At 40.0% G+C, this 25,834-nt stretch overlaps 1 protein-coding gene across 4 annotated transcripts in view; it reads right to left on the reverse strand.

The window, feature by feature from the left end:
- The window catches only part of RHOBTB3 (Rho related BTB domain containing 3), a 133,452-nt gene that overhangs the window by 22,813 nt on the left and 84,805 nt on the right, over positions 1-25,834 (reverse strand). For all 4 annotated transcript variants that reach the window (XM_077462367.1, XM_077462366.1, XM_077462365.1 and 1 more), the window contains 3 exons: positions 19,095-19,212; positions 12,034-12,207; positions 7,672-7,838 (listed from right to left, as the gene is read on the reverse strand). In XM_077462367.1, the coding sequence (XP_077318493.1) occupies positions 7,672-7,838; positions 12,034-12,207; positions 19,095-19,212 (459 nt within the window). The remainder of the gene's footprint in view (positions 1-7,671; positions 7,839-12,033; positions 12,208-19,094; positions 19,213-25,834) is intronic.

Consider the following 25,834-nt stretch of genomic DNA (forward strand, 5'->3'; position numbering starts at 1 on the left):
ATTGTTTTAAGAATATTCATTTAATTTTTGTTTAGTGTTGAGTGGGATCAAATTAATGTTCAGTGTATGTGTTTTCCGTTCATGAATGCCCATTCATTCCAAAATGAAATGTTAAAAAAAGAGTACTTTAAAATGACATTTGTAAAGTCATCAAATGGACTGAGAATTTTCTTATGAATATTAAATGTAATGTTCATTAAAGAAAAAAATAAAAGTGCAGCGCTTACCACTAGGTGAATTCTCATATGACTAAGTATAAATGAATAAACTTTTGTAAAAAAACAAAAATCAAAGATCTAAATGTTGGTGAATCCAAATATAGTGAAAATCAATAGTGAAAAGTATTTTCAAAAAATTAGTTGTCAAAATAAAAAACAACAATCATCTATAACTCAAATGTCCAGTGCATTTAAACATGTGAAAAAAAATCTCAAAAGTGTATAATAATGCTACACAGTGTAGGTAGTGTCCTATATAAGTGAACAAAAAAATGTAGTTAATCTTATTTGTTCAGAAAATAGTGCTTGACCACGTGGACCCTTTACAGCTACAAATCAGTAAGGAATGGAGGCTTACCAGATCACCAATTAGTATACACAAATACGAATACCCAAACGATTCGAAACGGACAGCCGGAAAACGACCCAGTCTCTCGGACGTTCCACAGTCACCGAATCGGCTCGAGTCCTCCCACAGGACGATCTGCACGGCCGCGTCGAATTTTCGATGTAGGAAGCCGAAAGTCAGCCCACACCTTCGAGTGTTTCGTAGTTCCCAAGTCCGTTCCGGTCCTTTCAGAAGTCTCGGGATATCGTATAACCATAAAAACAAAAATAAAAAAGTGCGCCCAATCGTGTAATAAAGTTTAAACACATAAAATGTATTATTCAACCGAATAATGTTAAGCGCTACAAATGACTCCACCGAGCCATACAAAAGTAGACGTAACGTATAAAATGAACAATTTGCTAGCAAAAAATAAAATAAAATGAACGAATGCTAAAGCACAAAGCTAAAGCTCACCCTTTGTGCTTTAGCATTCGTTCATTTTATTTTATTTTTTGCTAGAAAATTGTTCATTTTATACGTTACGTCTACTTTTGTATGGCTCGGTGGAGTCATTTGTAGCGCTTAACATTATTCGGTTGAATAATAAATTTTATGTGTTTAAACTTTATTACACGATTGGGCGCACTTTTTTATTTTTGTTTTTATGGTGATACGATATCCCGAGACTTCTGAAAGGACCGGAACGGACTTGGGAACTACGAAACACTCGAAGGTGTGGGCTGACTTTCGGCTTCCTACATCGAAAATTCTACGCGGCCGTGCAGATCGTCCTGTGAGAGGACTCGAGCCGATTCGGTGACTGTGGAACGTCCGAGAGACTGGGTCGTTTTCCGGCTGTCCGTTTCGAATCATTTGGGTATTCGTATTTGTGTATACTAATTGGTGATCTGGTAAGCCTTCATTCCTTACTGATTTGTAGCTGTGAAGGGTCCACGTGGTCAAGCACTATTTTCTGAACAAACAAGATTAACTACATTTTTTTGTTCACTTATATAGGACACTACCTACACTGTGTAGCATTATTATACACTTTTGAGATTTTTTTTCACATGTTTAAATGCACTGGACATTTGAGTTATAGATGATTGTTGTTTTTTATTTTGACAACTAATTTTTTGAAAATACTTTTCACTATTGATTTTCACTATATTTGGATTCACCAACATTTAGATCTTTGATTTTTGTTTTTTTACGAAAGTTTATTCATTTATACTTAGTCATATGAGAATTCACCTAGTGGTAAGCGCTGCACTTTTATTTTTTTCTATTTTGTTGTGCCCAGTATCCTGGTTATTGTGTTCAGCTGCTGTTTTTTTATTTAATTTTTAATTTTTTTTACTAAGGGCAGATTTTTTATAATTTTTCTTAATGTTCATTATTGTATTGCCAGCTTTAGCCTAAAACCTCAACCTACCTATTTTTATCCACTGGATTTAACCCAATCCAATCACTAATAGCAAAACTTAAACTCAGCCCTTAACAAAATCTCTAAAGCTAGTTCTAAAAACGAACCCACACCTTAACCGCTTCAGGCCCGGAAGATTTTACCCCCTTCCAGACCAGAGCACTTTTTACGATTCGGCACTGCGTCGCTTTAACTGAAAATTGTGCGATCCTGCAACATTTCTCCCAATCAAAATTGACTTCCTTTTTCTCCCCACAAATAGAGCTTTCTTTTGGTGGCATTTGATCACCTCTGCAGTTTTTATTTTTTGCGCTATAAACAAAAAAAAAAAAGGGACAATTTTGAAAATAATTCTATTTTTTTTTTACTTTTTGCTATAATAAATATCCCCCAAAAATATATAAAAAAAATATTTTTTTCCTCAGTTTAGGCTGATATGTATTCTTCTACATATTTTTGGTAAAAAAAAAAAGGAAAAAAAACACAATCGCAATAAGAGTATATTGATTGGTTTGCGCAAGTTATAGCGTGTACAAAATAGGGGATCGTTTTAATGGCGTTTTTATTATTAACTTTTTTTTACTAGTAATGGCGGCGATCTGTGATTTTTATTGGGACTGCGACATTACAGCAGACACGTCGGACAATTTTGACACATTTTTGGGACCATTGGCATTTTTACAGCGATCAGTGCTATAAAAATGCATTGATTACTGTAAAAATGTCACTGGCAAGGAAGGGGTTAACACTAGGGGGTGATCGAATGGGTTAACTGCGTACCCTGGGAGGTGATTCTAACTGAAGGGGGGAGGGGTCGGTGTAGGGGAAGAGATAGATTTCTGTTCATACCCTGCACTCACTTGTCCCCTCAGAGAACCGGAAACTGTGTTTACACACACAGATCCCAGTTCTCCATGTTCCCCTGAGAGATCGCAGGTGCCTGGTGGTGATCATGACCGCCGGGCACTCGCATCGGCTCCGTGAGTGAGCAGTGGGCGTGCGTGCCCCTAGTGGCCACAGGGAAAAGCGTAGTTACATAACGTCCTTTCGCCCAGCCTTGCCATTCTGCCGCAGTACAACTGCGGCGGCTGATCGGCAAGTGGTTAACCTGAACCCTAAAAGGCAACATAACCCTAGTTTATAAGCTAGATTGTTTTTTTTAGTAGCTATATCCACTAGAATCACTAGTGATTTGTTATTATAATCATATTAAAAACACATGATATAAGAAAAAACATGAACATATCTGGAAAAAACACTGCCACATGTATAAGAACAGATATAATGCTGATATATGAAAAATCGCATGGATGGTCTAGAAATTGGTTACAAAATAATCCTAGCAGGTCCCTTTTGGCTGAAGGCCACACATATGAGATCACAGTGTCAGCACCAATGAATCGCTACGCGTTTCACCGATAGCTTCTTCAGGAGATCCCACTGGCTCATAGCAAGAAAGAGGAGGAGCACCCAAACAACACAGAGGGCTCAGTCCATGAAGCAATCCACCATCATAGAACAAGAGAAAGGGGGAAAAGGGGATAGGAAAAAACAAACAAATAGAAAAATAGCAATAGATGGAGCAAGAAAACAGGTTCCAGACATTGTACAAACAAATATTGAAGAGCCTTAAACCAGATGTGTGGCAGCTTATGAAACCTATATAGAATAGAAATCACCAGAGGGAAAATGTTGTTTCTGAATCCATAGACCAGCATGTAAAGTGGCCTGTCACAGTCTGTCCAGCTGACTTCGACAAGATAAAAAGGGGGAGGGTAAGGGTGACTAGACACACTTGGTCCTTTATATGAAGATGTTTGGGCTACAGCGCCAGTCCTGCTCAGTGTCAGATGCACCACAATATTTAAAACATTTGAGACCATTTTTCTTTCCTATTTCGGGATCTTAGTGGCAACCTTTAAAGTCCTTTTTCTTTTTTTTTTCAATGAAAGGATTTTTTTGCAAGTTGAAAATGTAGCAAGTGTACAATCATAATAACATTTGTACATAGTAACGTTAGTGCATATGGTTTAGACATAGTAAATATAATGGTAGATGAGTATGTTACATCGGTAGAACTTTTTCTAATTTCAATTCCCCCAGCTTGGGGTGTTCTCTCCTCTGATCTAGACTCAGTGTAAAAACCATATGTAAAGTTAGATTTTTACCTAGAGAACAGTTTGAACATGTTAAAGTCCTTTTTACTCTTTGTTTCTTTTTCCTGTTTTTGTTCAATTATTATGTGGTGCCACACTCTGCCATACATGTCTCAGATTTCTTCCACTAGTGATTATTTACTAAGAGTAGTTTACACAGTAGGGAGCCCATTGATCCCTCTATTTACCTTTCAATCACAACTTTTAGAAATTAATTGGAACTGCAATTTTAGTGTGATTGGGCTACAAATATTGCTTGCGTAGCTTTTTCCAAACTCTAGTATAACAAAAATGGACTTGTGATATCCATGGACATAACCCACCACCCATCCAAGAACTTCAGTTTTATAGGGTTAAACAAATATTTGGCTGTATAGAATGACAGAGATCACAGTAAACCGCTTTTGTGCACCTCCACTACAAAAATAGTATTACAGTGGAAATTAAAAACTTTGTACAACGTAAAATTGGGAATGTTGCACCTAACAAAAAAACGGGAAGTAGAATTTTTTTTTTTTTTTTACTATAGTAATGTACTATGCAATTTAAAATCTAGGCCAAAAATAAATAAATAACTAGAACAAGGGATAGCTATGAAAAAAAATAAAAAATAAACACGAATGAGATGCATACAGTCTGAAAATTGTACCCAAACATACCAAAATGTAACATTTATTAAATATCAAATCTAGCAATGATTTAAACATACAAGACATACACATACCCTCAAAAAAGAATGAGAACTCTGAGGCTGTCGCTGCTTGGTCGTCTCGCAACGCTAAAAATGACCATTTTACCCAAACTTTTGTACCTTTTTGAGACTTTGCCCATCCCTGTCCCTGCCTCACTCTTTAAAAAACTCCAGGGTGACCTTCTAAACTTTTTCTGGAACTATAAGAGACACCGGATCAGCAAATCGGTTCTGTACGCCCCCCGTACCCAGGGCGGCCTAGCATTCCCCAATATAGCCAAATACTACTTGGCTGCCCAGTTGCGTCCTGTGGCCTCCTGGTGTACTCTCCACGCTTTTCATCGCTGGTCGCAGATTGAGAAACTGTGGTTAGCCCCATCCACCCGAACTCCATGCTTTGGAGCTCGGATATAACACATGGGGGGGCACACCTCCTGGGCCCCATGGCGTTGCTGCGCGCGCTTTGGCGGCGTGCGAAACTGTCGTATCCGCTTACTACTGCCTCCTCACCGGTGACCTCATTCCTGTTCACGCCAAATATCCCAGACAGCCTGACCTCGCAGATGTCACACTTTTGGATGGACAGGGATCTATTCCACTATGGCCGCCTGATAGACCCCAGAACTAGATTTTTGAAATCCTTCCAGGACTTACAGAACACCTTTAATCTACCCAAACAGGCCTTTTTCAGTTATCTGCAACTGCGGCACTATGCCCAATCGTTTGTGGCCAACCTTTGTTTTTCCCCTTTAACTGAATTTGAAAAAATATGTTTGGAGGGCTCTTCCCCACAGGGTATGATATCCCGCACCTACCAGCTTCTGATTGCATCCCCCTCACCGGACGGGCCGAGACATGCCTATATGGACAAGTGGGAGCAGGCCCTGGGTGAAACTATACCCCTAAACACCTGGCAGCGTATCTGGTCGCAGGCTTCCAGAAGCTCCATTTGCACGCTCTACAAGGAGAACCAATACAAGATCTTATTCCATTGGTATCAGACCCTGGATCTGCTCCACTCCATATACCCACTGACTGACTCCCGTTGCTGGCGCTGCCATAAAGATAGGGGAACGTTACTCCATATTTACTGGGCGTGCCCCCTACTTCACCCATACTGGCTGATGGTGCAGTCCTTGCTCCGATCTATCTTCGGCGCGGAGGTGCCCTTGGATCCCAAAATCTATCTGTTGGGTCTGCCACCCGTTTCCTTCACTAAAATGTCACAGAAACTATTGTCGCATGTATTAACCGCAGCCCACTGCCTGGTGGCCCTAAAATGGAAACAGACGGACCCCCCCTCCTTATCTGAACTGCATACCAGGATTAGAGATGTTAAGAGAATGGAATATCTGACGGCTTCCCTGAATAACACCCTTGATAAGCATGACGGAATCTGGGGGCCTTGGGTCCTATTCGAGACTCCCCCAGCCTACTGATGCACGGTTCTCTTCTCTTGGGGCTAATGCTGCCTGAGGTGGCTGTTTTTTGGGACAGCCCTGGGCTCTGGGGGCGGGAGGCTGCCTTAACCCTCTTACACCCTATCTCTATTCTTTCTCTCCTCTTCCTGACTTAGCTTTTCCCTTCTCTAATGCTCCTATTGCTATATGTTGAAGTGACCTCTCACAGGAGATCAGCTATTGCGGCCCTTTTATTCTATGGTAGCTTATTAGGATCTCAGGGGTCATAAACTTTACGAACGGCCACCTACTCTTACCCCTACTCGGGATGCTGGTTTAACTGACAATCTGATGTTGTGATTATTACTGTACTATGCATCATCCTGTGCTCTTTATTGGAAATGCTTTGTTCTCTTTTTTATTCCTTTTTTTGTTGATTCTCTCTTGTTTCTGTTCCCCTTTTGTTTTTCTGTTTGCAATTAATAAAACTGTCAGTTTTCAAAAAAAGAATGGTTAATAAAAGAAACAATATTTAAAAAAAGAATGAGAACTACAGCAGAGCCTTGCCAAAAAAAAAAATCATATATTTAACAACCATGGTGGCAGTGGAACAACAAGGAGATATTGTAAATTTGAATCCTTTCTTTTCTTAGCTATACCCAGTTTCTTGGAAAATGTTGTCATACATCTTAATGGTTTCCTGTGTCAAATAATAGTGCAGCCAGAAAGTTACAGCTTCAAAGTGCAAGATTGTGATTTTATTTCTCATATACATAATTGATTTGGACAGATCTGGAATATCTGAATTTAGAGTCTGTGTCACACACTAGTGAGATTTCCCCTCACTTCCTGTCTTAATGACCATTTAGAAATTTCAGGGAGTTTTCACAATGAAGACACAGTATAAAAACTAGACTTTTACTGATGCTAGAACAACAGAGATATTCAGTTTCCTTCCATACACCAAAGACATGTGAATTTGCTCCGCTCTAGTAAGTTTATGATTGTGAGTTAAATGATCTTAGATTGTGAGCTACTGATGTGAATGTGCAATGGGGGTTATTTACTAAAGCAAAATCCACTTTGCACTGAAAGTGCACTTGGAAGTAAAGTCACTGTAGAGCCGAGGGGGACATGCAAGGGGAATAAAAAACAGCATTTTAGCTTGCACATGATTGGATGATAAAATCAGCAGAGCTTCCACCTATTTCAGATCTACCCCTTAGATTCAGAGCGACTGCACTTCCAAGTGCACTTGCAGTGCAAAGTGGTTTTGCCTTTCGTAAATAACCCCCAATGTGTATTAAAGCACTGCATTATTTTTGGCGCTATATAAATGCCTGTAATAAATAATAAAAATAAGTTGCATTGAGACCCTCTTAATGAAATTGATTTATTATACCTGGCTTGTCATATACAGGATTACTGGCAGGAAGTATCGGACAATACCTTGGCTTTTTTAAGCAGACTGACCACACTTAGGCTTGACGATGACAGTTCCCTGCTTGGCATGCTCTGAAGCTGAGTGATGATAAAATGTTCACATGCATGTTGTAATCGAGACACCTGATACATCTCAGAGCAAATCATCAGGGACATGGCTTGTAGAATGCTGGCTGATAAAGGATGTAGAATGAGAGATCATCAGCACATTATACCAGAAATAGGACATAACTTGTACATCAAATGTCTGAGCCATTACTTGGTGAAACATGACCCTATCATAGAAACAATAATAGCGTACACGTGGTCTGCATATATTGATGTTGGCTAACATGGTATTGACATATGCAGCTCTAGTTTACATTTTTTTTTCTGATTTAAATTGTCTGAGCTAGTCTAGAAAAAATTGCAACTTTCAAAATACGAACTTTTGATTAACTTTTTACATTTTCAACTCCTTGGACCATAACTGGGTTGTCCATATTACATTTATAAATATCCCATATTCACAAGAAATGCGTGCCTTTTTGTTATAATGAAAGCTGTGTAACCCATTATGCAAGTTTTGCTTTATAGTTGGATGGTGGCTGTTTACAACTATACGGCTGCAAGACAAACTAGACAGTAGTAGAGTATGTTTTCAGTAGGTACATAAAAAAAAAAAAATCTATTTAACATTTATTCAAGCATCATTTTTGACAAAACGTTCAGTGTTACTTGCTTGTTGTTCTATATACAGACTGCACATACACACTCATACAGTGTATAAATATATTTATGTATATGCAGATTTGTAAATACTCCCTCTAGTGGTTATATGTATAGCTGGACACAAAATAGTTTTTTTCAAAAAAACAAAAACTACAGTATACTGCAGCTTACCAGTAAGTGGATATTGTGGCTGTACTAGGGCTTCTTTACACTTGCGGTCAGGGGGCAGTAAGCATGTTACCTCCCCCTGACCTCTGAAGGCAGATAAAATTGTGCTGCAACAAAGATACCTGTAATGAGCAGCACCACTGCCAAAGGCATCCATTCAAGTGAATGGGGCCACACCGCAATCTGAGCCAAATGATAGGTATGCGGTTGCGGCACAAGATTTGCATTAAAAAAAACCATTCGGCTGTAAAAAAAATAAAAAAATAAAAAAGGTATTCAGGAGGCAACAGTATCTACCACTCCTGTACCACTCTCTTAAAGTGATCCACTACATATCTCTCACCCCCTCCCCCAAACACGCCGGTCAGCACTCTCAGCCAGTGGCTGGTCGGCTGCTAGTTTTTCCAGCATGCACATCCAACAGAATCCAGCCAGCTGCTGTCGGACTGGCTGCCATATGCACAGGCTGAATGCCAGCTGGTTTTTATTGAATCAGCCAATGTTACCCAACATTCGGCCTGTATGTACGAGGCTTTTGTTTTTTTAAGGCTTTTTTCTATTTATTTTCACCTGCCACACACATCTTATCCATAAGCAGCTACCTCCAGTGTATCTATGAAGGGACGTATGGATGCCATCCAGGTTGGATTTTAACAAAATGTTTGTTCTTGATGTTAGATATGCTTTAAAGTGCAACCCCACATTGTGTCTCGCCAACTCTTTTCAACATTCCTAATCTTTATTGTAGCTCTTGCAAACACCCAAATTGATGCCCACACTTGGCCATGCATGCCTCCTTCTCCCCTCTGAAATTGCTCGAGCCTGCTGACCAGCCTTTCAAGCTCTGAGCTGCACAGTCTTGCACAATGCTGGGTGTGAGTTACCATGCAATATGAACCTGACAAACCAAGGTCCCACAGGGACCTCTGTTTATTAAAGGCTGATTGGCATGCTAAACATTCAGCCACCCATGCCTCTTCTCCCCTCTGAAAGTGCTCAGGTTGCTGCCCAGCACTGAGCACTGGCTTTGTGGGAGGACAGGAGGAGCATGCACTTGTGCTTCATACCTAGAGATGCACCAATGTTCATTGAGTCTGCAATGCAGGCTGGAGTTGCTGACAGTATTGTTTTAATAATAACTGTTCGCTTAAAGAGGGGTGCCACCTTAAACAAAAAATATTAAAAGTCAGCAGCTACAAATACTGCAGCTGCTGACTTTTAATAAATGGACACTTACCTGTCCGGGGTGCCCACGATTACGGCAGCAGATGACGAGAAATCGCTTGTCTCTTGGCTGCCCATGCCGCTATCCTCCATCAGGGAATCAGGAAGTGAAGCATTGCGTCTTCACTGCCCAGTTCCCTACTGTGCATGCGCTGCACGTCTTCACTGGTCCCCATTGTCTTGTGTCCTGGGAACTGTGTGTTTCCCAGAACACAACAGGGGGGGTGGGGCATCTGCGGCTAGCTGTGGCTATCTATTCCCAGAAGTGGGTGCAGATACCTGGAATATACAGGTATCTGCACCCTCCTCCCCCCCTGAAAGGTGCCAATTGTGGAGTAATCCGATGAGCGGAAGTTCCACTTTAAGGTGGAAATCCTCTTTAAGCTCACAAGCCAGGCACTTTAGGTCAAGTAAAACATGTCCCACCGCATGATCCACCCAAAAGTTGCTTGCTGTAAATAGACATTTTCTGACCTTTGGGATTCTTATATTAAGGCAGTCAGTGGTGCTCAATATTGTACATTGAGACATCCCTGTGCCACCAGTTCCTCGCTATTCTATATAGAAGAACAAAGCAATACATTGCACTACTGTCACTTGGATGATTTGCAGGTATTTTCATTAGGAGATATCCCCCTCTATTGCCAGCTGTAGACTTGTATAATGAGAGAGGAGCTGTTCAGTACAATCACTGGGCAGTACTACTGAGCAAGACACATATGTGATTTGCAAATAACTCGTACTTTTTCATACTATACATAAAAAAAAAGTTTAATAAATGGGAATCCTTGATAGGGTTGCCATATGTAGATTACATCCACATACCGCCTAACTTTTTGAGATGGGAATGAGGGACACCTATCAGCAAAAGTATACAGGCCTGGGACACACCCCTTGCCACGCCCCCTTAAAGGAGAACTGTACAAAAAAACAAGATTGGTTAAAGCAGCGTTCCATCCATTTTATACACTTCCTCTCTATGGTATCCCCTGTGAGCATCCTTTTCGCAATGGAAAGTCTTTTTTTTTTTAAGGAAATACCTTTAATTATCTTCTTTCTCCTCCACTTCCCTCAGTCCTCGCCTAGGCAATTACATCACAAGGGCTCCTGGAATAGCAGCATCATGTATCCCAGGAGTTCTTGCGAATCACCGAGTGACGAAATCTTGCGATGATTGATGGGAACATCCGCCAACGCCAGTATGGCAACGTGTTCAGACTCAGGAGGAAGGAGCGCCACATAGCGGCATTACTGTGCAGACGTGAGATCGGGAGGTGCAGGCTGGGTAGCCAGCTGCACCGACTCCTGGAAATAGATAGAAGAGGGCTTCAGATGCCCACAGTGGAGATGGACACTGTCAGCTTCCGCGATCCAGGTACTTTTATTAAATTCAAACATAACATGAATAACACTATCTATAGAGTGGAGTCGAATTGGGGGGGGGGGGGGACTGGAACTCTGCTTTAAACCCACAAGTGTTTTTTTTTTTTAACACTACTATTTCTTTATATTGGCTTTTGGAATTTACAAATGCAGCAATTTAGAAATCAGATGAAAGGTTTAGTGCTGGAAAACACTTTTTTAATAGATAAAGATTGTATTTTATATACAACTATATAAATCAGACCAAAATGAGGGACAAATGAGGAGGAATGAGGGGCAGAGGGATATTGTTCCAAATCAGGGACAATCCCTCAAAATCAGGAACAGTTGGGAGCTATGCATCCACATGTTTATGTAACAACATTTTAAAAAAGACTTCAAAAGGCTTGATAAACTATAATTTTTCCCCTACTTTTTCGGTCTGAGTAGGCACAAATCTGCACATTGGACTGATTCTCTCTGATGAGTGTCTATAAAGATATATATAGAGACTGAGAAGCTGCATAGCTGAGCAGAGGGCAGGAGGCAGCCTGTAAGTTCCCTGTGAAGGATTGACTTTCACCAGCTGGAACAGGCAGTAGGTGGCGCTGTGCTGTTGTGCCACCTGCTCTTCTCTCCTGCCCCAGCAATCACTTCCTGATTACAGGAGAGAGAGGAAAAAAAGCAATATAGTGAGCTGCACCACCCTGCACAGTGTCAGGTGCGAGTTGTAGCTGTGCAATATGAACCTAACAAACCAGGACTTTGGTTTATTAAAGGCTGATGGGCATGCTAAATTTTTTTAACCTGAAATATGAAAAAAAAAACAAATGGGAACTAGATCTTGCCATAGACAACACTTTCACTTTTCCACTGGAGATAAAAGGATTAAATGCTGCTTACCAGGGCAATATGAATCTTTGTAAATATACTCCAGAAAAGCAAGGAACGTGTCTTTGGACATGTCGTGAATAGGAATAACAATTTGATTTGCTTCAGAATAACTTCCACTGAACATGGCAGACATGACATCACAGCGAGCCACCAGCACTGCTCGATGTGCCGGGATCTTTGAGTCTAACATAAAAGATAAATACAGGTTATTGTTTAAATGTTCATATAAATCATACTATTATCCTCGAATACTATATACCCTGCCTCATATACATGATAATGTTTACTGGTATATCACAGTAAATAGTGCTGCGCTATCTTCCAAAGACAAAGGCAAAGTGCTAAATATATAATATATAAAAAAAAGTAAGCGCAATCAATAAGAATGTGTGTTCAATTAAATCAATAAGAATGTGTGTTCAATTAAATCATCCCAAGAAGAAAAAAATATCTAACCAAATAGTGGACAATCTATAATCTAGCCAAAACAGCATCCAAGTGCAATGTGCTAATTAAAAGGTTCTAAACAACAGGTGGAAAAAAAAAGGTGGGGGGGGGGTAAAATCCCTTGATTGGAAATTAATTATAAAAATATTGTAAATAAATAAAATAAAAAATATAATCTATAAGAAATAAGATATAAATTTAAAAAAAAGTTATTTATATCTTATTTCTTATAGATTATATTTTTATTTTATTTATTTACAATATTTTGATAATTAATTTCTAATCAAGGGATTTTACCCCCCCCCCCCCCCTTTTTTTCTGCCTGTTGTTTAGCACCTTTTAATTAGCACATTGCACTTTGATGCTGTTTTGGCTAGATTATAGATTGTCCACTATATGGTTGGATATTTTTTTCTTCTTGGGATTATTTAATCTAACACACATTCTTAAGCCTCATACACACGATTAGACTTTGTACAAACTTTCCCGTGGACTTTTGTACAAAGGGCGTAGTCCACAAGTTTGTATTGCATACACACGATCTGACTTTTTAGACAATAAACATGAACGTAGTGACGTTTCAACGTACTGATGACACTTCAAAAGAGCACGTTCAATTACTCCAGCGCCACCTTTGGTCAACTTATGTATTGTTATCTGATCTTTTGCATTGGTTCTGAGCATGCGTGTTTGTACCTTGTACAAAAGTCCGATGGTTTTGCGTACACATGATTGGACTTTGCTCCATCGGACTTATGTTGTCAAAAAGTTTGTCTGTTCGCACAGCCAACAAAAGTCAGATGAAAACAGAAAAAGTTTGTCCGATGGAGCATACACACAGTCGGATGTTGCTCCAAAACAGCTAATTTGCATGTTTGTTGTCAAAAAGTCAGATCGTGTGTACGGGCCTTTATTGATTGCACTCACCTTTTTTTTTAATATATTATATATTTAGCACTTTGCCTTTGTCTTTGGAAGATAGCGCAGCACTATTTACTTTGATACACTCATTTTTGGTTGGCTGGCCTGTTCTGAGTGCTTGAAGCTGTTTTTCTGATTTTTATTTAATTTATCTTTGGGTTGAATATTTTTTCCTATTCATTTCTTGCGCTTAAGTAAGTTTTTTCCTTTAATGTTTACTGGTACCTGTGTATTTATACCCGAAGCATGATCATGATGGATTTTTTAATCTTACAGTTAGAATATGAAGAGCATAAACCTGGATTTTTTTAGGCGTTTGAATCTTTCTCACAGAATAAACTTACAACCACATGGGTAGTTGCACCCCTTCTTGATACATGTGCATGTGCTTTATTATATTTCATTCTTTTTGTCCTCCTTGCACAGTGTATTAGTGCATTTACAAACAAAAGATTCCATTCTCTATTGGTATCTCCATATAGTGTCTAAATGTATTGACCTACAGTATATTGGGGGGGGGGGGGGTGCCTTTCTGGAGGGCTGTGAAGTTGTATGAGGCTGCTGTTTTTACCATTGTGTGTGGCTTTTAAGGGGATTGTACCACAATTCATTTTTAACATGATGATATAATAAAATGATTGCTTTTAGTTATTCATGTGGTTGTATGCTTATTCTATGAGAATAGATTCAACACCTAAAAAAATCTTGTTTTTGCTTTTGCTTTATTCTACACATTTTTTCTAAATGTGGTGTTGAATAATACAATTGAACCTGTTATTGATCTTTTTTAAGATGATTGCTATAGCTTCACTTTCTCCATTCATAGATCCTGCGTCATTCATTGAAGCTATAATACATCTTCTATAAAGGGTGGATCAGGCAGGGAAGGGCAGACATGATCAAGCGCTCTTCATGAGAGCTCCTGACAGCCCTTTAGTTGTAATAACCCCTGCAGCACCAGAAGATTAATATAAATGAGGGGGCAGGGGGCAAGGACGGAGGACAATTTCTCCTACAAGAAGAAGAATCATCACTAGGAATGCATCATACAAATTGTAGTTTATGCTCTTTGTGCTGATTTTCATGTTTTTGATTTTAGCTAAAGTTAGGCATTACAATGGCTCAAATTTTTACATAATTTCAAAATATTGGTGAATGGCATGGTCTCCTCTATATTTCCAGTAACTAGATGAGATGAATAATGTTTACGACATCCAAACTGGTTCAGAATCTAACAGAATCAGCCTGTGTGCTTACAGTATATGTATACAAGAAAACGAATGAAGCTACCACATCCATCATAACAAACTGCAAAATATAAAATTTTTATTTTTGGGTTTAGATGCGCTTATATTAGTGGACTTATTTCTATTATAAGAAATAAGTGGACTTCTAATTTCTATTTTATTCACCAGCTTAGTCAGCTTGCCTAAAGAAAATGGGTCTATGACCATCCACTTAATGCCTCTGATGCCTACAGAATCAGTGGTTACCCCATATTTATATATTTTTATATGTGAAGTCCTGTTAAAAGCCATGTTCATAAAAATGCGTTAGAATCAGCAGGATACAAGTTGGGATGCATGTCGTCAATCAAAATGTTTTTTTTTACCTAAATTACTTTACTTATTTAGAGTGCTTCCTATTAAAATTCCTTCCCATATTCTATGATCAATTCAAAACATGATATTTTCCTTTGTATGGCAAAATCTTAAACTTTGAATAAATAGAGTAACTCTTTTCCAGAAAAAACAATTGGAGGTCTGGCTGTTAAATAATTTTAATTTCAAATAATTCTGCTTATTACTCAGCATCTCAAATTGCACTACTTACAGGTTACCATAACTATTCAGATCCTCCTCTCTGAATTTCCATAGAGGCCACCCAGCTGGACCCTATATCTGTTGATACTATTCTTTGGATTCCTAAAAAATTTCGGAAGTCTATTGATAACCCCCATTGTCAAACATTCCTTATCAATATGAGATAAATACAAAAATTTGAGGAAACCTAATGTCCTGTTATGCTCCCCTATTACGAGTTATATATAAGGTTTCTTCCAAGGTTTCTGCCAGGATTCTATGAACCCCTCCAATTCAAATGGTGGACTTCTAAAATATTTATAAAGTAAAAGTATATGATATGATATCTTCCACTGGAGTATTGAAATTTTCCTCCATGAAATAAACACACAACTTACCTCAAGAAATTTCAAGGTACCTTTAAATTAAACATTTCGTAATCCAAACTATAGGATCATCTTCAAGTCTAAACACCCTCACTCTTTTTGAACATATCTGTAAACATGATCCTACTACTTCAGGGCTTCTCTTAATGATATGTTCATTTATGCTTGAAAAACAGACACCTCTATCTCATTCATACATGACTAAATGGGAAAGTGATCTTGGTGAACCTATAGCAGAAAAACATTGGATTCAAATTTGGTACACTACGTCCCACTTTTCTACCAACACAGCAGCAGTATAACTAAATTGCTCATGAAATGGTATTTAGTTCCCCAACGCTTAGCCAAATTTAAACCAACAGTCTCTGATAAATGCTTTAGGAGGTTGCTTGAGCACTGGTACCCTCTTACATATATGGTGGGATTGTCCTAGATTAAAGTCATTTTGGACTGATATATAACACATAATTTTTACCATGTTTGGAAAACAGCTTTCCAAGAACCCCCTAGAAGCCTTACTTAATGCAAAGATCTGCCCACTGGTGCAAAAATTAAAAGCCAGCAGCTGCACATACTGCAGCTGCTGACTTTTAATAATCGGACACTTACCTGTCCTGGAGTCCAGTGATGTTTCCATCAACTTTCGGGTGCTGCCACCTCCATTGCGAGTAAACTAACCTGGCAGTGCGCGAGGTTCCGCTCCTCTCTCCTACTGGCCTGGCGGCCGGGGAAGGAGGAGGGAGCCCCAGTGATGACGCAAATACCTGCAGTATCCTGTCCCCCCCCCCCCCCCCTGAAAGGTGCCAAATGTGGCACCGGATGGGGGAAGGAGTACAAAGAGAGGAAGTTTCACTTTTGGGCTTAAGGCTTGGTTCACACTGCTGTGGTGACCAGATCGGATGTGATTCGCACCACACTGCAGTGCAAATCACATCCGATCTCTGTGCGATGCGAGTTCAGCCATACAGATAGTATGGCTAAATTCGCATCGCATCCGGCCGAAACTCGCACAGGACCCTTTTTTCGGTCCGCAGCAGAATCGGATCGCATGGGTTTTCACACCATGCAATCCGATTCCTGTCCGAGTTTGCAGATCGCACTGCGATATGCGAACTGATCTGGGGGTGTCATTAACGTTTCACTGACACTCCCAGCAGTTCGCATAGGGCAGTGTGAACTGCCACCGGGAGGCATGCGATGCGGGAACCTGCAGCGGATTCGCAGCGCTCCCACATCGCTGCAATGTGAACCCAACCTTAATCTCAAACCAAAAAATTTCACAAATATTCAATTCTGCCTCTTAACATTCTTACTCACTGCTGCCAAACAAACTTTGACAAAAGCTTGGTGGTCTTCTGCACCGAATTCCTCATTAGTTAAAATTAAAATGAATTGGTATATTTCTATTAAAAAATTTGCTGCTATTCTTTGCGCTGATTTACACACAAATTTGAGAAAATATGATCCTCCTGGGTTACATCCTGCTTTGCTCAAAATTTTATACCTCTGGTGTACTCTTAAAAACGCTTGTACATATGCTGATCAATTTTTCTCATTCTGATATTTTCTTCCCATTCCCTCCCCCCTCATTTTTTTCTCTTCCTTTTTAACTGTTACTTTATTCCTATATACTGTTATTTATTGTATACATTGTTATAATTTATATTCTTAAAATTAATAAAAAATACTGTATTTATGGAAAAAAAAAGATTATCAGGATGCATGTAGTACTGAACTAGGTCATCTTACTACTGTCTGTTTTACATTGATATCGAGTGCCCCTCCTTGTTTTACATTGCACTTTATCATCACTGGTGATACAAAGAACAGATTGTGAGACAGAAAGAGAGAGATAGGGAGTAACTGTAGACCTTCCTATGCATCTACAGAATCACTCCATCTACTATCTGCAGAGGTGATACAAGATGTGTAAACTACCATGCTTCCCTGAAAATAAGCCTGGGTCTTATATTAATTTTGGCAAACAAAAATACAGTTGGGCTTATTTTCGGGGTAGGGCTTGCCATTTAATATGCTGTCTTCTTGCCCCCTCTCCCTCCCTGCCTGGCAGCACAGTGGTGTAGTGGTTAGCACTCTCACCTAGCAGTAAGAAGAGTCACTGGTTTAAATCCCAACCACGACACTACCTGCCTGGAGTTTGCATGTTCTCCCTGTGCCTGCGTGGGTTTCCACCGGGTACTCCGGTTTCCTCCCACAGTCCAAAGACATGCAGGTAGGTTAATAGGCTTCTGTTCAAAATTGGCCCTAGTATATGAATGGAGACCATGGATTGTGGGCTCCTTGAGGGTAGGGACCGACATGAGTGTGCAATGTACAGGGATGGGGACAATTGTAGACACTCACTCAGGTTGAACTGGATGGACAGGTGTCTTTATTCAACCTTTCTAACTATGAAACTATGAATCCCCAGTGTAAAGTGAAGTAAAAGTGGTTGTAAAATGCAAGAATCCTCTTTATTACAGTACAATATAATGAAAAAGGTGTGTGTTTCTGTAATCAATTGTGTTACATAACCTCTCATAGCGCCGCTCGGCGCTTCCATAGCTCACCGGAGCTCTCTTCCATGATCAGAGCATTGCAGAGGGAGGGGGGCCGAGATCCCCTGCTGACAGGCAGGAGAAAAGAAAATCAGCTAAGCGCCCCTCAGCACTTCCATAGCCCGCCGTGATTCAGCATTGCAGAGGGAGGTGGCAGAGATCCCTTGCTGACAAGCAGGAGAAGGGGAGATCAGCTGACCACCCCTTGGTGCTTCCATAACCTGCCACGATCCGAGCATTGCAGAGGAAGGGGGGGGGGCGAAATCCCCCGCTGACAGGAAGGAGAAGAGGAGGAGATCAGCTGAGCGCTGAGTGGTGCTGTATACCGAAGGTATTCGACTACAGATTTGATTACAGAAACACACACACTAGGGCTTATTTTCGGGGTAGGGCTTCTATTGCAGCCCTCCTGGAAAATCAGGGTAGGTCTTATTTTCAGGGAAACACGGTAAGTGCAATAGGCTCCCTAGCAAAACCAAACTAACCCGAAAAAAAAATCTTTAGGTGGTACTATACTATATACTTCTAAATACTATTTTTTTTTTATAGTACTTATATAGAGGTTACCAAGCTGTGTATGAATAATTTTATCCCAATGCAATTACAAACTACTTAAATGATTGTATATCCATAGTTGCATGGTCTACTCTGGCTGTAGTTACACTCTTCCTTATTAAAACCTCAGTCCTGAGGTTTGCAGTGTTCTGGGTTATTCCAGGAAAAAACATCTCCATTGCCCTATAGGGGTGTTACCTAATGCATATGAATTTAATCAGACCAGTGTTCCTTTGCAAGAATATATATCTTTCTAATATTTAAATACCACAAGGAAACCAACAATTCCCACTGCAGAGAAGAATATTTCCGGCCAACATGACTTCAGTAGAATTAACATGGGATATACTGCACATGGGGCTACACAGAATGTAGCACCTCCTGCAGAAGTTGCACAGTACCTTGTACTTGGAAGATCACATCCGCCAATAGTGGATTGTTAAAAAACTGTCCAAGAGACTCACACATCTGAAGTGGATTCTTACATTGTGGAAAAGATTCATCTGTTAAAGTTCTTACCTATAAAAAAGGAATATAGTACTCTTTTCATAACTCTGTAGAGTGGTGGCCATGCAGAGATAAATATAAATGTAGTTATAACTTAACAAAAAAATAAATAAAAAATATTACCCAAAGGGAAACAAAATATGGGTTGGGGTCAATTTATTTGTTTTCTGTTTTGTTTTGGGGTGTTTGTAAGATTTTAAATTGAGGATTCATATCTTTCTTTACTATATCTATACAATCTTTGTTTTACAAAACTTTAGCTTTTTTTGTGGATGTGACTTAACCATGCATGACTGTTGTTCTGCTGGCCAATGCAGAATCTAAGTGATTTTAGAATATGGGAAGGTGTTAAAGTTAATGTCCAGCTGCCCATCTATGCCATCACAAGTCAAACACAGAAGGAACCTAAATACAAGAGTTACAACTGCATCAACTTAATGCCATCTTCGGGATATCCAATGTAAAATTGCTGACTGATAATGTAAAGTGAATGTTCAGTAAAGATCTGCAGGCATTTCTTCATTCACTAGACCAAGATCTACTTTCCAGATATCGATCATGTTTCTCAGCAGTTATCAAAAAAAATCTGTCTGTTAAGGCCTCATGCCCACTGGATGTTTTTACAGCTGCTGTTTTGGGTGTCAGCCTTTTTTTTTTTAACTGCCTCTAAACTCCCCTGCATGTTATGCTATGTATTAATGCACACATAGGCTTTTAGCTTTTTTTGGCAGGAGAGTTTAGTGGCAGAAAAAAAAAAACCATCTGCCAGCACCTTCTGGAGCAGCAGCGTTTTGGCAGAAAAAATGCTTACAGCTTTTAAACTCTTAAAGCCGGTGCCCAGCATTTAGCAGAGTTTTTTCTCTTCTTTTTGTTCGAAGAGGCCTCCTTAACAACCTATGAATAGCTGGTTATTTACGAGCTGGCCCGTGTTCCCTCCAAAGCACCTTGTCCCCATGTTGATGGAAACAAGGGCCTCTTCCCCACAACCCTGTCCAGTGGTTGTGGGGGTCTGTGAGCAGGGGGCTTATTGAAATCTGGAAGTACTCTTTAACAAGAGGGCCCCCAGATCCTGGCCCTCCCTATATGAATATTTCCCCTGGTGTAGATCCATCCTCAATCACAACACCCGCCACCACCGCCAACCCGAAAAAAGAAAAAAAAAACTCTGCTCTATACGAAGGCTGTCTGACAACTCCGCCGTCTGATAGCTCTTGAATAACTAAGGGGCAGGGAGCACCCAGTGACGTGAGGTCATCGGGGGGCCCCCGCCTCTTAGTTACTTAAGAACTGTCAGACCATGGAGCTATTTAGTTTTTTTGGGTCTGCGGTGGAGGCGGGTGTCGTGATTGACAATAGTGCTACACCGGGGGGTTCATGTTTTTCATTTTTTTTTTAAATAAAGAAAAGTCTAAAACTGTCTTTTTTTACATTACACTTTTTTTGGGTGAATGAGTAGGGGTACATGTACTCATTCACATGGGGGACGGGATATGGGGACCCCGTTGTTAAAGGGGGCTTCCAGATTCCGATAAGCCCCCAGCGTGCAGAACCCCACAACTACTGGCCAGGGTTGTGGGGAAGAGGTCCCTGTCCCCATTAACAATGTTGAGAGCATGTGGCCTGGTATGGTTAAGGAGGGGGGAGGCGCTTGCTTGCCCCCCCTTTCCTGGCATGCTCGGTTAAGAGTCTGGTATGGATTTTTTGGGGGGGGCATGCCATTTTTTTTTAATTTTGACTTAAGGGTCTGGCATGGATTGGAGGGGACCCCATGGCATTTTAAAAAAAATTTTGGCGCGAGGTTCCCCTTAAATTTTTTCTGTTCAGGGTGCCCATGCCATTGTTTTTCACAATTTTTTATCACCGACAATTTTTTTTACATTCAGCTGTCACATGACTCATCTGTTAAGGACGCAGCAGCTGGCTTCCCAAACACTCCTTAGCAACCAACTATTCACTGGAGGCTAAACGATGCTAAACACTGAAAAAAATATGCTAAAATTTTAGTGTTTTTTGTCCAGCATTTCTAAAGCAGTTTTTAGCTTTCTAGTGTGCATGAAGCCTAAATGTTAAATAAACATAATTCAAGTTTCAAGAAATAAGACAGGTAATAATAATAGCATTAATAAAAAAATATATATTTTTAGAATTCAATTAGCGTATACTGTATGTAAAGCTAAAAAGGATAAGACTAGAACAATGTAATCATATTTACATTAAAAGCCATAAACAAAATAAATGTATGAAAATGCATTTTTTTTATCCTAACCCTCAAATTCCAAACATGGTTATATGTAGCTTGACAATATGCAGTGACAAACTAACAATTTTAATTGACAATATTTTAATAATTGATATTAACCACTTGCCCACTAGGCACTTAAACCCCCTTCCTGTCCAAACCAATTTTCAGCTTTCAGTGCTCTCACATTGTGAATGACAATTACTCAGTCATGGGACACTGTACCCTTTTTCACACAAATAGAGCTTTCTTTTGGTGATATTTAATCACCAATGAGTTTTTGTTTTTTTGCGCTATAAATGAAAAAAGACTTGTAAAAAAAATGCATTTTTCTTTGTTTCGGTTATAAAATGTTGCAAATTAGTAATTTGTCTTCATAAATTTTGGCGAAAATTTATACTGCTACATATCTTTGGTTAAAATAACCGGAATCGGTGTATTTTATTTGGTCCTCGTGAAAGTTATAGAGTCCAAAAGCTATAGTGCCAATCACTGAAAATTGATCACACCTGATCTGCTGATGGCCTATCTAATTGCTTGAGGACTCAGGAAAATACAAATACCCCCTAAATGACCCCTTTTTGGAAAGCACACCTTCCAATGTATTTAGTAAGAGGCATGGTGAGTTTTTTTAAGTTGTCATTTTTTCCCACAATTCTTTGCAAAAATTAAGATTTTTATTAAAAATTTTTTTTTACTAAATTGTCATAACAACAAGTTATTTCTCACACACAGCATATGCATACTTGCAACTACACCCCAAAATACATTCAGCTACTTCTCTTGAGTATGGTGATACCACATGTGTGAGACTTTTACACAGCCTGGCCACATACAGAGGCCCAACATGCAAGGAGCACCAGCAGGCATTCTAGGAGCATAAATTACACATCTAATTTCTTGACTACCTCTTACACTTTTGAAGGCCCTGGAGCACCAGGACAGTGGAAACACCCAACAAATTACCCCATTTTGGAAAGCAAACACCCCAACGTAAATTCCATGAGGCATTATGAGTCTTTTCCACAAGTTTTTGGAAAGAAAATGCTTTTTATGACAAAGTTGTCAATTTATAAGCTATTTCTAACACATAGCATGTACATAGCAAAAATGTAACCCCAAAATATATTCTGCTACTTGTCCTGAGCATGGCAATACCACATGTGTGAGACTTTAACAGAGCCTGGCCACATACAGAGGCCCAACATGCAGGGAGCACCATCAGGTGTTCTAGGGACATACATTTCAAATCTAATTTGACTACATATTACACTTTTGTGAGGCACTGTAGTGGCACTGATGGGCACTGTAGTGGAATGGATCTGGCACAGATGATAACTGATGTGGCATGGATGAGCAGTAATGTGGCATGTATGTGGCACAGATGAGTACTGATGTGGCATGGATGTGGCACGGATGGGCACTGATGTGGCATGGATGATCACTGATGTGGCATAGATGTGGCACTGATGAGCATTGATGTGGTATGGATGAACACTGATGTGAAATGGATATGGTGCGGATGAGCACTGATGTGGCATGGATGAGCACTGATGATCACTGATGTGGCACGGATGATCACTGATATGGCACGGATGAGCATGAATGAGCCATGGAGGAACATGAATGAACCATGGATGAGCATTAATGAGCCATGGATGGGGATGGATGAGCCATGGATGAGGATGGATGAGCCACGAATGAGGATGGATGGATGGATGAGCCGAGGATGGATGGATGAACCATGGATGAGCATGAATGAGGATGGATGAATGAGCCATGGATGGGCACAGATCAGCGCTGTGGGCACTTCAGATCAAGCCCACAGTGCTGCTGCACTGCCTCCCTACTCTCCATGCACACTGTACCGATCAGTGCGAGGAGAGGGGAGGAGCTGAACCAGACATGCTCCGGTTTGTTTACATCTGATCGTTCCGTCATTGGACAAAGTGATCACTTGGTAAAGGGCTTCTGTCATCGGCCCTTTACCCCGATCCATGTCGTGCCGGGTCTAGAAGACCTGACGGTCAAGGACATTACTGGGTGGTGCAGGAGGGATGTGGAAGCACAAATCTGGGAGGACGTCATTGTACACCCTCCCAGAGTTATCCAACCGCACTGTAGCCATCATTTGGCTATGGACCAGTCAGCAAACGGTTAAGTGAAGTGACAGCTGGACTACATAAGGTTTAATAGGACAGCTAAATATGACCATATCACAATTTTGAAAAAGTTTTTTTTTTAACCCCAATAACAATTTGATATATAATTTATTTTTATTTAAGTATACATAAATAAAACGAAATTAGACATAAACTAAATTTAAAATAATAAATAAAATGTATAAACTCCCATACGGATATGTACATATTCAAAGAATTTTTCAAGTCTGCCCTCTCCCTAATCCTAGTATGTAATGCATATACAATAATTTTAAATAAATGAATAGCTTTCTAATTATTATTTTTAGGTGCCGCCGCTTTGCCACCAAAGGTGTCCCCTCTACTGTGTGTGCGGGGGGGGGCCCAACTATATTGTCACCTCTTGCAAGTCCGTGGATCCAGGGGATGGGTTATTTACTCCCCCTTCTCTAAAGGGGTGTGGGCAGTGTCTGTGGTGAGTCCTGGGAAAGATCTGCAGGAAAAGGTTTTTTGCTTTTAAGGAAAGTCTCTGGTTTGAGCGAAAAAGACTTGTTGGTGAAAAGTGTAAATATTACAGGTTGTCTTAAAGGGAAAGCAACTCATATAAATCAATATAATGAAATGTTAAAATCTGTCCTTTTCGATATACTTGCAGAAATGTAAAAAGAACCCCCCTGAAGAAGACCGCAATAATTTTTTCCAAGGTTGAAATGCATTGGGGTATTGTGTATATCATATGGTCATATGAATTAAATGTTATGGAAATCTATTTGAATATAGTATAATCACTTTATAAAAAAGAATTGTAAATTATGTATGCACCTTCCTCTACCTGAAACTGTTCTGCACTTTGTATACTAGAGCTCTTATTTTAAATATATTTTGCACCCAATGATGTTTAACTTGTGTTTTGAATAATAAAATCAAGGAATTTTTACAAATTATTTTGTTTCTTATTGCTGCTAAACAACCACACAGGGAATTTATCTGACCTTTCAGTAAAAGGGGAGGCTGGGAGGGTGCTACACAGAAGTTTTTTTTACCTTCATGCATACAATCCATAAAGGTAAAAAACCTGCAGTCTTTAGAACTACTTTAAGGCCACACACTCTTTATGTCTGTAGGGAAATTTTTTTTAACCTTGGCAAGCTCGGTAGATTGGTTTAAAAAAGAGCCGAATGCATTCCTTAACAAATGAATGTATTCATTTCATTTCAGAATTATAACTGAAATCCTTTTGTTGTACAGAGCAGAGAGGAGTGTTACAAAAAGATCTACCCTTAGTATCAAATGCTCTAGATCAGGGATTCCAAACTCAATTTGATCTTGGAATGCATCAGCGGTCAAGAGTCCCTCACCCTCTCTTACATCTCAGTGCACTGCCTTTATGATGTGCTGCTGCCAGGAAGAAGCTGGGGTGAAAGCTAGGAAGCAGAAAGTACAGGGTCTGGAGGAGGACCAGAGGAGGGTTGGCGTCAGTTGAATACTGAGATCAGGAGAGGCAGAGATGAGGGGGTGCTGCAGCTGCACAGAGAGGCACAAGATCTGTAGGAGGAGTTCTGTACACCTCTCTGCTGCAAACTGCTGGGGGGGGGGGGGCATGTGTGAGATACACCACATTCTTTAATCATTTAATATGAAACTTTCTACTGCTTACTGATCACACAAATGTACTACGAGTGGCAGGTACTAGGTCTTGTAGGGCGTATTGAGTAAAACCATAGTTCCTACGACCATGTTATCAAGTAAGGGTTTGTGTTACACCAGGTACACGGTTGCATAGAACCATTGGGCTGCATCTGAAAGGTGATTTACATGGCTTCTCCAGCCAGTGATGTTCAGAGCTGTAACAATCTAATACATTTGTGGAACTGTGACATACAATCAGCAAACTTTTACTTTTATCCCCTTTTCTGGCTACCTCTAGACATCTGCCAGTAAATTTAGCAAAACTAAGGGATGAAATGAGAATAGTACTGTAGCCTTTTCAGTTAAATTGTACTGTATCTGAATATTATTTAGATATTATTTATTATTTATTTATTCTCTCACCTCCTCCTCCCATACTTGTCTCCAGGATTTCTCCCATCCTCTGGAACTCGCTACCTCTACCGATCCCGGCTATCCTCTATTCTTGCTTACTTCAGGCGATCCCTGAAAAGTCATCTCTTCAGCAAAGCCTTTCACGTCTCCTTAATCTTCTAAGGCCGCGTACACACGCGGGGACTGTTCGCTCAACTTTGTCCGTCAAACA

The sequence above is a fragment of the Lithobates pipiens genome, unplaced genomic scaffold, assembly GCF_037356315.1.
Source record: "Lithobates pipiens isolate NorthernLeopardFrog02 unplaced genomic scaffold, aLitPip1_a1.2 Scaffold_3, whole genome shotgun sequence".
NCBI lineage: Eukaryota > Metazoa > Chordata > Amphibia > Anura > Ranidae > Lithobates > Lithobates pipiens.